The sequence below is a fragment of the Mchenga conophoros genome, linkage group LG3, assembly GCF_057382185.1.
Source record: "Mchenga conophoros isolate Kocher_MC1m ecotype Shallow Benthic linkage group LG3, M_conophoros_male_GT1.1, whole genome shotgun sequence".
Classification (NCBI taxonomy): Eukaryota; Metazoa; Chordata; class Actinopteri; order Cichliformes; family Cichlidae; genus Mchenga; species Mchenga conophoros.
In genome coordinates, this window is record NC_140528.1 from 79014970 (window position 1) to 79031629 (window position 16660).

Sequence of the window (16660 nt, forward strand, 5' to 3'; positions counted from 1 at the left end):
CCCCAGCTTTGAACCATTTCAAAGTCATCCAAGTTGGAAGTTTATTGGACATAGTGGCAATACTTTTGATTGTGCCACAGTTTCCAAATACTGTTTTCCCTATTGTGACTGTAGCATAGAATTATGCTCAAAATGTCCATAGAAGCCACATCTGGTTTGGAATAGACTACATTTAAAGTCCAATTAAAAAAAAATAAAAAACAAAAACTAGTCTGTTGGTAGATGCTGATTTATCAGGAACAAGTAGACATGAGAGAGTGGCTGAAAGCAGAGGTTAATAGCTTAAAAGAATCAAGTTCAGCAGCATGCGAGTGGGTGAAATAGATTGCTTCTTATGATTTGAACCCTAGAGCTGTGCCAATCTCTTCATAGTGTATTCAGCTTTAAACATCTTCATTGTGTCTTTTATACCTGGGGCAATCAGTTCAGCAGAGTTTAGCAAGGTCTTCTTAGTTTTCTGTATGTACAGGGCTAAACAGGTATCTGGCGAGCAGCTGGGTAAAACCGAGAATCCAATAAAGGCTGCAGCTGGGGCTTGAGTTAAGTCTGTGTATTATGTGCTGTATGTGCTGCTTGTTGGAGGCACACGAGAAAGGCCGGAAGAATGACGTTCACACAATAAAGAACAGCGAAGAATGCTAGAAATGTGCGAATTAATCTGATGCAGTTTTATATTTGTCATCCTTCCTTCCTAGAATTTTCACATCAAGCTTTGTTTCAAGAAAGAAACTGTGATCACACAATTACACCAAATAATATTCAGGCCATATGCTGTGTGCACCCAGGATGCTATTTTTTCCCCAGGAGAAGAAATAACATTATGCTGCCAACAACAGCATAATTTTGAAATTGATGAGAACGTTGCATATAAAGACAAATTTTAATTGCACTATTGCAATTAAAAGTTGGTCAGTTACTTTGAATGCACAAGGAGCTGCTTGTCTAAAAAATAGACTGATCAATCCACAGAGTCTAGTTTACTTTTTTAAGTTGATCAGTACTTATGCTTATAAGTGTTGCACACTTTGTTCAGTCAAAAGTCCAAATTTACATTTTTTCATTCTAATTTGAATTCAAAAACAACTCTCAGAGAGAAAAAGCAACCAGAGACTGTTCATAGAATGGGAATATTTTACTTGGCGTTTATTCAAAGAAAAGTCTAAATACATTTATAGCACATTAATTAAAATGGGAACGCATGCGGCATATTTCAACTTGCAACCTCTGATACCATCAAGCCCTTCCTTCCTTCCTTCCTTCCTTCCTGTGTGGCCAGTGATGCAAGGGCTTGCAATTTTGTCAAAGGAATGAGTGTGTATCCTGGTTGAAACACTAACTCTTATGAATTATAACAAAGTTACCTCAAAGAAAACGTTTGTTTTTTTTCAGACAACCTTTAATGTGCTTATTTTAGTATTTCGACACATTGTCTACACGGGGCTTTTAATGCTGTATAAGTTAAACCTATGATCAAACAATAAATCACTAATATAACAGGATTGCTTCAGACAGTTTATTGAATAAATCACATGTGTTTAAAGCTTTTAACATATTAAGGAGTACAATCTGGGATGAAAGTGAGGGGAAGAGAAAGAACTTACACATTGCTGGGAACTCTATAGGTGTCTGGCAGCTAGTCACTGATGTTTTCCCACTATCCGAGTAAGTGCGCTGATTCACTGAGATGTGCCATCAACAATCCCAATATTATCCCAAAACTTCCATGGGCCTAGCTTAGCCATAGCCAATATTGGTGTTTTTCAGCACGTTTGCCAACCCCTTTATTTTAAAAGGTTTACGGGATATTTCTCTACCCTATGACATTTCCAATCTACTTTTTTGAAGAAATGGTAATACCATGGCTATATAGTTCAACCACAGTAGTAGGAACATGTTTGACATTGCCTATAGTAACAATTCCCCTCCCACCCATTTCTTCTCTATAGCCAGTAAGGTCTCGCTTGTCACTTTGGGCAAATGAAGTGTTCCTGTTGAAATCCCTATCCAAGATCTCCAAAGATGACCCCAACATACCAGCACTGTGAACTGCAGATTCATCATGCCAGATACATCTGGCCAATGTGATTCATCTTTCTCACCAAGTAGCAACAGCAGACATAAAAATGAGTTGCCCTCTTACAAAGGGAAGTACGGGAAAAAAAAAGAAAAATGTCAAGGAAAACAGAAGATAAGAACTCAGCTGGGGAGATAAAATCTTTGGAGTGCAGTTGCTAAGGTTTCTTTTTGGTTACAGTTGCCACAGCTATAGTTGTGGACCTGTATCTTAAAATAAATTTAGGCATAGTTGATGTTTTCATAGAGGATAACTGATGTTTTTGCTAACTGAATTCACTACTTTTGAATATATTTTAAAGGACATGCTAAAGGAAAGCACCATTTCTAGATCTTACTTGACAATTAACTGACCCAAATGTAAAGCTGGACCTTGATGAAATGATGAAATGTAGTGCTACTGGCACTTTGAAGTATGCAAAGGTAATGAAAGCCAGATGGTTGTGCGTGTGGCTCCCAGCAGTGCTGCATTTGTACGTTTATGCAGAATAACAGATGTTGAATCAGAGACTGGAGTGCTTCGCTTTCGCCCACGCCAGCTCTTTTAGGATAATTAGAAGAATAAATTGGTCACTAACTGCAAAAGTCTCTCCCGAATCAAACATCAGGATCTGGCAGGGTGTTTGTATATGATCATCGCTGTCGTACCAATACTAAATCCAGTCGTGATGAAATACAATTAAGTAAATGATAGATTTGAGTATTTTTCATAAACAACTACAATTTGCTTCATTGTAATAAGTATAATGTAAAAATACAAGGGTTTTTGTGATGACTCCTTGAAAACTTGTGGAGGAGAGATGCTTTCACGTTTCAGACTAGTATATATATATATATATGATTTCTTCTTTTCATTTACTCTTCAGGTATTATTTGTAAAGATGGGATAAGGTCAGGTGTAACATGAAAAGAGCTTTCTCACCTCATGTTTTAAGGACTAGTCTTACACTGTAGGAGTGGTTCCCACACATGCTGTTGTATTTCTTTTAATGATGTTCTATTAATAGCAAAACAGTAGAAGAGGGAATCAGTATTAAAAAAAACTTTAAAATGATTTGAGTATAATAGATCTCATTAAAAAAATACAAAACTTAGTAGATCCCTGGAGATGTCAAAAAAATGGGAGGCATCATTTCTACACTTCGGTTCGCACATTATCTCACACCATTAGCTTGCAGCCGTGTGTTTGATTCTGGGTTCCACCTGGTGCTTCTGTCACCAATCAAAATTCAGCAAAGAATGTATGGCCTTGTACAAAATATGAAACTGGAGGCAATTAAATATTAAAAAGGGAAGTCATTTTTACTGGTAGCTCTGTGAATGAAGTGTTACAACGTAGCTATGCCAATCTCAGGGAAAGCCCAGTTGGCATTTTAAACATGGTGCTTGTTTAAAGGTCAAGTTCTTGTACTTATGTAACTTTAAATTCATAGTGTGTGGTTTAGATAGCTGTTTTTAGTGTTCATGACTGAAATGTTAATTCTTGAGGCTGTAGATTATGGCCTTTGCACTGAGTTTGCTAAACCAGGTTAGTTATTCTACCACTGGTAGTGATGAGACATTTGGCACACTGTCGTTCCATTGGTTTACCTTTAGCAACTGCACTCTAAAGTGAAAGCCCTCAGTCTGACCAACACCAAAAAACCACCAACTGAGCGATACAATTTAAGGTACAACCCAATCAAGCGTCTGTGTTTAATCCAATTTCTTCCTTGTTTTTCCTCCCATTTCTCTTAATTTCCCTCCTTTCTTATTATTTTCTTTTTTCTGTCTATTCCTGCTCTATATTTCTATTTCTATCTGTTCCTTTCTGTCTCTTTTGGGACATGCTTTTGCCAGGTGACCATCTCAGTTGATGGTATTTTGACCACCACTGGTTACACCCAGGAAGATTACACTATGTTGGGCTCTGATGACTTCTTCTACATTGGAGGTAGTCCAAACACTGCAGACCTGCCTGGATCTCCAGTCAGCAACAACTTCATGGGCTGCCTGAAAGACGTAAGTGTAAAGTGCTTAATATTTAAACTCTTATGAACAAACCAACTGAAATTTGCATTTTTCTTTGACGAAGTAGGGTACGAGGTTGGTACGAGGTAGGTGAGTTTCCTTGAGGCTGTTTCACCTCTCACCCAAAAAGTTTCTTCAGTTCTAAGAGCAACTGGTGGAGAGTCCCAGATTAGGTAGAGGATCATTATGTGGTCCGTGACCCTCTTGGGGACATTCCCATAAAATCTGTGACTCTCCACCAATTGCTCTTAGAAATGAAGAAGCTTCTCGGATGAGAGGTGAAACGTCTTCAAGGAAAGTCCAGATGCTTTTCTTTCCAAGGTCTTCTTTGGGTGTTGGCTACCTTTTGTTCCACTGTCAAGATTATGTGTGACGTCTTGACAGAATAATGTTGAGTTCTGGTGACTAGGAAGGCCAGTCCATTGTGTAATCATTGCTAAATTTCGACAATGATCAATGGTCAAAGGGCTGTACTCTATGTATCAGGTACTTTCCAGATAGTATTGCTTGGCAAACAGTACTTTGCTGTGAGATATCTCCCACACCATTGACTGAAATGTATAATGTAAAAATAAACCATGACAGAACCACCATCTGTTTTGCAGATGGCTGCAGAGATCTGTTGTACACTTTTGTACATCCTTCTTCACTTCCGTTGTGCATATTCATAGTGATTTGAACCAAAATTTAAAATGACCTGTTGCTAATAATTTTCAGGCCAGTTCATCTGTACTTGAGCATTTTCTCCTTGTCTCCCTTCCTTCAGAACAGGTTGGTCACGCTTTCCGTAGGACCATTTCTGATGAAGCTTTGGACATGACGTTCAGACACTGTTCGTCTGCTATTGATAGTTTTTTAAACTTGCCAGTTCTTCTTTTGTCTTGTATTTCTCCAGTTTGATTAGGTAAAATGACTGGACTGAAAATAGTAGCCAATGTCCAAAGAAAAACTGTGAAAAACCTTCAAAAAGCCTGAAGAACTATTTTTCAAGTCTTACAAAGTCTGGCTCCTCGGAAGCAAAATGTAATGAAATGAGTGGTGGCTCACAAACCACAGTATGGAATTAGAAGCATTTTTTATTGTTTTAGACAAAGCGAGAACAAATGACACAGTTTGCTGCATGGTATCATCACACATATTTACAGAAGCACATTTGTGTTGACTGACACTTTCTTTGGAGAATCATCCGTCTGGGCAGTTATAACTCCCATATGTGAGAGTAGGAGGTGTCAGACATACAGCTTCCTGAATCCCTTTGAAGCCTCTCTCTTTCTAACCACACCGCAGAACACACAGACAGATCACAATTTGTAGCACGTCCACTCATATTTGTGGATGGCTATATAGAGGACAGTTGCCTTTTAAAATTTTTATTTCAACTCAACTTTGATAAAAATTACTTTTATTTTCACCAAGGTCTTAATTCATGGCTGAACAAGCTGTCAAGAGAACCAATCACAGCTCAAAGTGCTATGCCCTTGTAAATGTAATGACTTGTATAGAGGCAACGCAACATGGTGCCATCGCATTCCCTCATAAAACCATGCTGATTGAATAAGTAATTACTTTTGCCAACGCTTTTAATGGATCGCACAGTAATCACCCTATCTCTAACTTAATTATCCCTGTAGAATTACACTTTCATTATCTGGGTTGCTATCAGAAGAATCCCTTGCGGGTCTTAAACTTCCCTAGGCATTTAACAGTCCTCTGTCTCATCAAGACAAGGCTGGATTTACAGTCAGTGTACACACAAAGCACAAGAAAGGCAAATTGTCTAAATGTTTAAAAAAGATAGTGGTAAGAGCTAGTAGTAACAAAAGAAATTGATATTAAGGAGCCAGTGTGACCAAACTTTTAGAAATGAAAAGTAAGAGCAGATGTTTTAAGACTTGATCATTTAATTTGTGTAATCTCCTGTTTAAAGCTAAGGGAGAGAAGGTGTGACAGCAACAAAAAAAGTATTTCTGTTTGACTGGACTGCACAATGAAAACAACGTAAGGAGGGTAATTTAATGATAACTAGAAGGTTTTTGACAGAGATGAGATACAAAGAGATGATGAGATGATTGTACAAAGAAAAGGGAGCAAGTTCCAGACAGGTGGGAAGTGGTGTAGCCATCAGATATTGGTATTCATGTTCACCTTTGTTTTTTAAAGTAATATGTTTGTGTTTGGTTAAGCACAGCAAGAAAATAACTTTCCTTCTTTCGTGAACTCTTTGGATATTTGGATATCTGACTCCACAGTACACTTGCTATGTTTGCATCTGGGGGCTTGTGTTAGTTTTTTATGTATTTACTTTTGGACTTCTTGCCTGTAGCCCCAAGCTACATTGAATCTCCAGTGTAAAACTGGAGATAGAATGAAACTTTCCCCAGTGAGAGAAAGAAAAGCAAATCATTTAAGTGTAGTTTGCTCTACTCTTAGAATTATGACTTAAAGTAATACATTTCAGACTCAATAGCTGAACATCTGTTTGGTGACAGGCCAGAAAGATACATGACCCAGACGTGAACTTACCAGAAGCTTAAGCTTAGGCTACGTCCACACGTACTATTTTTGAAAACGGAGATTTTCCGTTTTCGTTTTAAAAAAATAATCCCGTCCACACGTAAACGCAGAAATGAAGGAAAACGCTGCTAGGAACATGCCAAAGCAACAGGTGGCGATATATTCCTAACCGTGTAGAAATGTTGGCCAATCAGAAGTCTAGAAGCCTCGGTGGGAAATGGTAAACAAAGCTGGGGCATAGAAGCAGAACAGAGTCGTATGTGTGGAGGGACAGTAACTGTGTGTATATGTAAGCATTTAAACACTGCAGGAAGTACAATTAACAGTAACAGTATTGTAGAAATTCATTTCACCGAAACAATAACGTGGCGCACAGTGTGACGTCAAAAAAGGCGCACACCTTTGACGCTGCGTTTTCTGCGTTTTCTCTGTTTTTCTTGTCCACACGTAAATGCAAAAACAGAGTTTTCGAAATTATCCACCGTGGCAGGCGTTTTTAGAAATCTCAGTTTTCAGTGACCGAAAACGACGTTTACGTGTGGACGAAAGGTGCAAACGCATAGAAAAATCTGCGTTTTCAAAAATACCCGGGTACGTGTGGACGTAACCTTAGGTTGTTTTTCTAGCAGCCTTACGGTTTGTAATTTCCAGCTGAGGTCAAGATTTCAAGACTAAACTGAGCCAGAAAAGTAACCACACCTAGAAAGCTATTGAGAAAAGCTGCAATAAGAGCAGCTGAGAGCACCAGGTAAAGCTGTAGCAGCTAAAGAAAAAGAAAGTGAGTGGTTGGGGGTTAGGCAGTGCTTGTTCTGTGGCACATCTCGGATTATCAGTCGTGTTATGTTCCAGGGCAAGGCTTTCCCGCTGCCACCGTGGTCAAATGCCTTTGATACGCTCGGCCAGCACCCTCCAGGCAGTAGAAATCCAAAGGAACAGCGCAGCAGAAGAAGAGTAAAAAGGCATCAAAAGAGACACTGAAGCCCTGTGAAGTTTTTATTTGCTCTCTGTGTATGTGCGCCTCCATGTGTTCAAAGTCACCCACATGCTATGATCATACACAGGGTGATGTGTGTTTCCTTAGGCTCCTAATCAGAGAGGTGGGGTGTGAAATCAGGTCTCTCTGCTCCTCAGCCCCCAAGTCTTGTTTCCACAGATTCCTCTCTTCTCTTCTGTATATGTCACCATCTGTCTCCCCACTGCAACCTCCACCACCCTGTGTCTCTCGCAGACAGTGACCTTGCTATCGCTCGTTTCACACCACCCTCTCCTCATGTGCTCATCTTTGTCACTCTTCCTGCCTCTCTCATAGTTTCTCTCCATCTCTTTCTTTCTGCCTCCCATCTTCCCTTTCTCAGGGGCAGCTTTGTGTAATTAAGTGTAGCACTGTAGCTCCGTTGGTACACCAATGGCTTTGCCATCCTGATGGCCAAATTAAAAATTGATTTCTTCGACTGATTCCATGTGCTGGATGAATGCGCTTGCTCTCCTCCTTGCCCTCACTTTCTTTTACGCTCTCTCTTCCTGTCCTCCCAACTTCATATTGATGCTTCATGTCTTCACCTGTAGCTTCCTCTTAGCTTCACCTTTGTTCCACAAAAGAATCTTTTAAAGTCACCCGTCACCCTAACTCATGTCCTGCCTGCCACAAGTCAATATTCACTGGCACTTTTCAGTTTTTTTTGTTTCTTTATTTAGGCAGAAGCCATTAGTGTAACGTCTGGTACTTCAGAATGCTTCATAAACTAATAAACAGTGAAAGAGACGAAAGTTTATAAATACATAAAGTCTTTAAGGTACCATTTAATTGATATCGGTACAGAAGTGATTAGTGGATGGTGTATCAACCAACATATTCAAACCGTGCGGTGTATAGTTTCATCAAATATCCACAACACCAAGTATCTGAAGAAAGTAACAAATATTTGTGCTCCAGACCTGCAGGGTTTTGAATTTGAAGAGTTTCTCAATAACAAAACAAATCAATGGAGGGACCCCTGTGGGAGGCTTTGGCCCTGCATTAGCTGCACTGCTAGAATAAGAAAGAACAAATCACTGCCACACAAGTCAGTGAATTTTAAAGTCTGACGTGATGATCAAAAATAAAGGGGAACAGTTTTAATTTGTGTAAGAACAATGCATTTTTTTAAACTTTTGATAGCAGTGAGTTTTCAGTAAGTAGTGAGCGAAAGACAGATGGTAGGAATAAGGATGCAACGTGAGCACAAGCAGTTGTAAAGACACCTGACCCTGTCTGACTGCAGACTCTATAAGGCAGGGGTGTCAAACTCAATTGCACAGGGGACCAAACCTCAAAGCACACTTTAGGTCACGGGCCAAACAAGATAAACATTTATTGAACACACTAAAACAATGTTTTTTAAACATAAATGTGAATACGGACAGGAATATAATTCCAGAATAAGTAAACTTAAAAAAATAAACTTTAACTTTAAATATTTTTCTCTCCATAAAAATATATCCTGTCAAAATTTTGCAAGTCAGAAATATGAACATGCTGTCAAATACCCCAGAGAAAATAAAATAAAACATACACAAGGTTCGATCTGGAGCTGGGGCATTGCTTCAGGAATGGAACTAATAAACTGTGCGGGCCATTCAGTGTCGTACTTTCCCTTGAGTGTCCCATTAGAATGCAGCTCCATCTGAATCTGCACAGGTGCAGTTTCCACCTCAACTGTAAATGGGTTGTGAAGCAGCTCAAAATTCTCATTTTGTGGCTCAAAGTCACCAAAGCGCCGTGCGAACTCAGTGCGCTCAGTTTATCAGCAAAGTGCGCATCTGGGAACACTGTTGCGCTGACTTGGTTCAACATTACTTGGCAACAGGGAAAGTGAGGCAAGTTGCACTGAACATTTGTGACAGCTTAACTTGAAATGCCTTCACCGCATCATACATGCCATGTCCATGAACTGACAGATTTCCTTGCTGAGCTCAAAAACCCTATTGAGAATTTTTCCCCAACTCAGCCAACGGACCTCTGAGTGATGGCACGTCGGCAAACTCTGAATCTATTTCCCACATAAAAGACTGAAATTGACGGTGATTTAAACCTTTAGTTCGGATAAAATTTACGGTTTGCGTCACGGTGATCATTACATGCTCCATTTTTAGGACTTTACCACACGGCGTTTCCTGGTGTATGATGCAGCATGCTGTTGACTCACTGGTACAGTTCTCCTGCATCTTTACTCACATCCTGCCGACTAGTCCACTTTTTTCACCGCACAACACCAGCGCTCCATCTGTTGTAAGTCCAACAAGTTTGTCCCAGGGCAGTTTCATGTCGGTTACACTTTGACATACGTTTCTGCTCAGGCTCTCATTTGCCAAAATCTGCGTTTTGTCTGGACACAAGACGTTGCACACCTTCATCATGCAGTTCTTCAGAAACTCTCCCTCGGTAAATGGCCGGGCTGATTTGGCTGTCTCCTCTGCTACAATAAAACTTGCTTTCACAACAGCTTCACTTTGTGATTTTGCTCTGGAGAAAAAAGTCTGCTGAAATGTTAGATTCTTCTTTAGCTCTTCTACTTTCTGTAGTTTCTGCTCGACATTTAGGTTTTTCAGCCTATTTGTCGCCTTAAATTAAATTCCTTAATTACAGCCACATTAGCTCCACTAATAAGACACACGGGTTTACCGGCAATGTTTGTAAACATATATTCAGTCTCCCACCGGTGCTGAAAGGCTCTTTTTTCAGAATCAACTTTTCTCTTCGCCATTGTGAGGGGCTAGCTTCGCAATAACAGAAGTTTGACTTGATTGACGTGGGGATGTTCCCAGCTAGCCTAGCGTTCGTCAAGGAGGCTGCAGTGCTGCATTTTGGGATCTGTAGTTTGTGTGTTATTAGCGCCTCATATCGCCGGGCCATGCATAACAATAATAATAAATCTATATAAAATGATCTCGCGGGCCGGATATAAATGTCCGCCGTGCCAGATGTGGCCCGCAGGCCTTGGGTTTGACACATGTGCTATAAGGCATTGGCTTAACTGTGAGTGATGGTATGCTTTACACGCTTTAGTGCTCCCATGTAGCCCTCTGTCCTTCTGTTACCCTCTCATTTGTCTTTCGCCACCATCTTCTCCTGTTTTCCATACTGCTTAACACCACTCTCTTCTACCGTCTTTAGCATTTTACGACATTGTGTTCCCTCTAGCTAATCTACCCCTTTACCAAAGACTGAGTTGTAGACATAACTGGCTGAAAAGATGGCTTATCTCTCAATTAATAGATAATTTCACCAAAACTAACAAGGAGTGTTTCCAACAAATGAAAATAAAATAGATTTTCACACAGGTGCTAGTATGATAAGGACGAGTTTACAGAGCATCTGAACCTAGTCAGGCATGCTAAACATGTTTGCCATTCAGTACCAGCCACCTGAACTGGCAGTTCAAAACAATTCTGCTTTTGCTGAATCACTACTGTAAGTAGTAGCTGATCTGCCACCAAGATAAATGCCTACATTCATCGTTGTTCTAACTAGTAACACCCATCCTAACCCTACAAAGGTTTTGATGTCATGTACACGTTGAAAGCTTGCAGTAATTTGTGGTTATGCTTGTAGTGTCCTGCCTCTGCCTAGCCAGGTTATTTGTTGGCTCCAAACAAATGGATACATTTGTATACTTTTTAAAAGCACATCATTAGTGACTGTTACCCTCTTTGCCATATAAAATTGGAAATATATTTTATGGCATCAGTGCTATGTTCAAGGAATCATATTCAAAAATTTTGACTAAAATTCCAGGAAACAAGAAAGGAGAAAACCACAAATATAGTAGAAATCTGGCCACCCTTACTGTTGTTATTGACTCCGAAAACCTATAAAAAGAACCCTCTAAGGGACACACTAAATTCTATGTAAGTTTTAGCACATAATAGTCTATCTGGATCAAGTAGCTGTAAAGTTAATACTCAAGAAAAAGTGATGAAAATTACCTGAAAATTACCCTTCAACACTCTGAGTGTTTAAAATATATGTTCATCTTTAAAGTAGCCAGTCAACAGTGTTGCAGACCTGTCTGTTATTGAAAATCAGTCATTGGAGTCTCTAAGCTGAAAGTCATCAGCTACAAGATGTTTATGGCTGGATTTCTTGCCTCATCTTGTCTTTTCAAACATGTTGTGTGATTCTTTATAACAAGCACAGCACTTGGTTTGTCAAGAGGTTTGGCAGGAATGATGCAAACAAAGGACTCACGGACACAAAAATAAACTAAAAAACAACCTTTTATTTGGTGGAACACCAAAGTCCATAAACAAAGAAAAAAATAGCCACACTTCACACTCACTGACAGGAACGCAGAACTGTAGATTAACACACACTCAAACAAAAGGAAAATGGGGCTATATATACATACACAAATGCACTGAGGGCTAATCAGGGAATTAGACACAGCTGTGGAACAAGGCCCAGGTGAAACTAATTAGGATAACGACACAAGGGAAATAAAGCTACATGCAAAACATAGGCGACAAATGACTACAAAATAAAACAGGAAATGAGTAAACAGGCAAAGTCAAACAACAATTGAATGATCAAGACAAAGGAAATTCTTCAAGCAGTCTCTGCAATGATGGTAATGACAGTTTTTCCTTTTTTGGATACAGAGCTGAACGCAAAACCAAGAGAAAACCTGTAAATAAATCAAAAAAAATAAAGCTTTTATTTTTTATGCTGCTTTTCCTCTCTTGCACCTATCTCTCTCTTTTTCTAACACCTTAAGCAAGAGGAGTTTACGCCTTATTTGCTGCCAATTTTAGTATTATCATACCTAATTACCAGTACTAATCTGTGCTAATGGTGACATTATGAGGTGTACAGTACATGTGGCAGCGTGGTTAATGTTGAAGATAACCAAAGGAGGCTTAAGTTTAAGAATAACCCAGCATATCTGTGTTCTTGTTGAGCATTCAGTGCCGGTGTGTAGGTGTAGCATTTGACAGAAAGGAAGAGTGAGTGGATGAGATAGTGTGCCCGTGTGCAAGAAAAAAAAATAGGTTAGATTGGAGGGCGTTTGAAAGAGATACCATGAAAGACAATGAGGAATGACAGCAGCGGTCTGGACAAATTAGGCAGCCAAAAAAATCATGAACCACATCACAGAAGGCAAATTATACACACAAGCAAATGCAAAAACAGGCCAATGCAAATCAAAACCAAAATGTGACACAATACACACAAAATAATTCAGCAATAATAATTCTGCTCAGTAAGTTAGAAGCTTGGGTAAAAATTCTGTGAAAAACAAGAAATGAAATACAATATTCTGTACATCATATTAGTTAGGTTAAGCTGCAGTTTGGTAAAATCCATCAAACCCATCTAATCTAAGTCAGGTTACACAGCATCTAACATTAACTAGCTAAGCATTGCATCATGCTTGGCTAGACAGCTGAATAACTCTACTGGGTAAGTGAAGTACCCTTAACCAAAACCTTTCATGCTGTTTTTGCTGGGAACAAAGTATTTCCTGTTAATGATCCACTTCTTTCAAAGATCTTGGTCCTCTGCATGGAAACTGTGTGAAGTCTGCTCACCCAGACTGGTGCAATCTTCATCAAGTCTTCTTATAGCAGCCAAAACTGTACTAACTCTCCCCAGTTTCCTAGATATTGTATTTTTGTTGTTGTTGTTGTTTTTTTTTAAGTAATGCTACATAGTCAGAAAACAGAAAATTGTGTACTTTTTAGAATGGCTTACAGTCAATAATGCACATATTTTGTGAAGATACCACCAGGGCAATGCTGGTTTGTTTTCTTCCTGGACATCTCCGGATTTGTTTATACTTTTCTGATCTGGTCTGAAAAGGCACATCTACTGTTGCAGGATAGACTCAGGGCCCAGAGGCAATGCAGGAGTGTAGTTCCCTTTTGCACCAGTTATATTTTTTAATCAAGTTACGATACTGTTGTGTACCCCAACTTTAAATGACTTTGGGATGATTAATGAAAAAAGGGACCAGATTTAAACTGAAATTTAACTTTATGATGACTCCCAACAGTATTTATTTGTTCAGCACATGCAAACAGAACGCACACAAATCAGGTAATTGGCAGTCCTTCATATCCTGTTGCTATTGAGCCACACCTTGCTCATAACCCGCCAGGGGTGCTTCCACATTTTCCCAAAGAAAACAATTAAAGCATGTAAACATTCATATATTATACTTTATATATTTAAAAATATGATCCAAACACACCCATAAATCGTGTATTTACAATTAAAACATAAAATCATACAAATCCAATACATTTCTCCCTTTTCTTATTTAGTCTCACTATTTCTATCTTGTTCCAGCACAGTTGAAGTGGAGCACCCATGATTTGGTTGTGCATGTACAATGAGCACCTAAAATACCCAAGCAAGTCCTTGATATAACTTAAACTTGGTCTCTTCCAAGAAATTGTGTCTTCTGCTGCTATAAATGAGATATGGCTACAGATGTTATAGATGTTTGGCTATAGAAGTTTAGGACAGGGTCGTATGTCTATTGTCACGGTGCGGCATGGCACACCGTGGAAGGAGTGGGGAAGGAGGACCCAGGCGCGGTGCTCTATGTATAGGCAGTGTTTATTTACAAGGTGAAAAACAACGTAACAATAACTCCCCGTATTTTCCCAGACTCCCGTGTCGTGTCTCCCGTGAATAGTCCGTGTGCTCTCTGCTCCCGTGTCAGCACCCCCCGGTGCTCGCTGCTCTCCGTGCCCTCCACGCTCTTCCTGCGGGAAACAATAACGGCAGCTGTCAGGACACTCAGATTGGCAGGCATATACTTTCAGACTTAGCTTAGACAGTAGACAGGGTGACTAACGTGGAGTCTCATGCAATGATCCCGCGTCGGTGGGAGCTCCAAGACTCTCTTAAGTAGCTCCCCCGACGAGGCCTGATCAGCAGCAGGTGTGTGGCTTCGGGTGTGGCCAGTCCCCTTGCAGGGGCCTGACGGCGCCTATAAACGGGTGCTCAGCCACACACACATATATACACACACAAGCACAGAGAAGGGAAGCAACACCAAAATACATATAATAATGATAATAATAATATAATTCATAACTGCTCAGAGATCCTGGGTCGCCCAGTCCCAGGACCCTGACATCTATGCTTCCCAAACTAGAATACACTTACATAACTAGTGAATATTTTCAAGGTTTCAGTTTTTCTTAAGTATAAGATCTTCACTTCAACTTGTCATATATGTTTTGTTTTTTTTACATGATTGAAGAAATGAAACGTGTTTCATAAATGAGAAACTTAATTCTGAAGCATAGTAAAAAGTTTTCTACCTTCATTTTCACTCTGACCTCTGTGCAATTGAAATTTCACCCTTTTCCAGTGTGGGAAGTAGTAGATATGAATAGAAGGTGATGACTTTCATTCCATCCTTTCATGAGAACAAGAATTGTACTCCAAACACAAAGAGCAGGTAGCTCTTTCTGTTTTTATACTCTCTGACAATTCAAATGAGAACATCTGCTGGCGGAATCAAACGAACCGGAACAATCTCCTTAACCTCTCAGCTTAGACAGCAGCAGAAATCAGGGATTGAAATGAAGACCAGCTTATTTTTTCTCTGTTTTATTGTGAGCAGTGTGGTAAACAGAGAGTGCGAACAGCGCACAAATGGAGAGAGCTCTGCTGATTCACAGTATTACCTTGAGGAAGGCCTCTCACAAAGCTGTGTACAGAGTGTTCAACAAATAAAAAGAAAACTAAAACTATAAAAGACAAGAACAATTTGCTTTGCCTTCAGCAATTAATCCATTATGAATGCATACACGGAGGCACACTCTGAGCTCAAACAATAGAGCTGTATTTCATCAAAGACCATTGGAGACATTTGCATTGGAGCTGTAGGCAACGTTCGCTTTTTTTCTGTTTCTGGATATCCCCTGGAGCCTTTTTAATTTTTTCAATTTATTATGCATATTTACTCCATTTGTGAGGAATGGTTTTGTACAAGAAGAAACATTTGTATGGTTTATGGAATGAACCAGAGTTCAGGAGTTTAAACACCAGTGATGAGAGTACAATACACTCTTTAAGTTGTGGGTCCACACCTCAGTACTAGCAGACATCGGCATTCGGCCTGCTTTCATCTCGCTTCTTGGCTCTTCCTGTTTCCCTTAGCAAAACCTTTTCTCTGACCTAAAATTGTTGTTACCAGGTCATGTGCAGGAGATACTAAAGCAGCTTCTTTTCCGCTAATACTAGTTCCACACTGCAGTTCATGAAAAAGTCATGTACTTATTCAAGTTTTAAGTCATTTCCCCGTGCTGTTGAGATTCCCCGGCAGCGACTATAACTAATACTTGAAACTACCTGAAGCAATTAAAATGCATTTGCTGGCTCTCAGTATTAATAGCCATGACAACACAGACTATGCTGTTGAAACTGCATTTTGTTTTTTGAGTCACATGTTTTTAAATCATAGTCTGACTCCAAATGCACAATCATAACCTTTCAACCATTTGCTTTTCTTTTAGGTGGTGTACAAGAACAACGACTTTAAGCTGGAGCTGTCACGGCTGGCCATCGAGCGTGACCCGAAAATCACCCTGAATGGTGACCTGGTGTTCCGCTGTGAGGATGTAGCAGCCCTGGATCCTGTAACTTTTGAGACCCCCGAGTCCTACATCTCTCTGCCAAAGTGGAACACCAAGAAGACGGGCTCTATCTCTTTTGACTTCCGGACCACAGAGCCCAGCGGCCTTCTGTTATTCAGCCACGGACGGCCTCAGGGGCCTAAAGAGCAGAAGCCTGGTAGGGAGCTGAAGACTGATTACTTTGCCATGGAGCTTCTGGAGGGGTATTTGTACCTGCTGATTGATATGGGCTCCGGAAAAACAAAGCTCAAGGCCAGCAACAAGAAGGTCAACGATGGGGAATGGTGCCATGTGGATTTCCAAAGAGAAGGAAGGAAAGGTGAGGAGTGCTTTAAAACTGGGTTAGTCACTTTTTTATGTTGCATGCGATTTAAGTGCATGTGAACGGCTCACTGGATTAGGAAGACAGAAATATAGACTCTGCACGGAA

General features: G+C 39.9%; 1 protein-coding gene across 6 annotated transcripts in view; it reads left to right on the top strand.

Annotated features, from left to right (window-relative positions):
• Positions 1–16660, top strand: part of nrxn2b (neurexin 2b) — a 707860-nt gene that overhangs the window by 335474 nt on the left and 355726 nt on the right. For all 6 annotated transcript variants that reach the window (XM_085267412.1, XM_085267417.1, XM_085267416.1 and 3 more), the window contains 2 exons: positions 3913–4074; positions 16111–16549. In XM_085267412.1, the coding sequence (XP_085123538.1) occupies positions 3913–4074; positions 16111–16549 (601 nt within the window). The remainder of the gene's footprint in view (positions 1–3912; positions 4075–16110; positions 16550–16660) is intronic.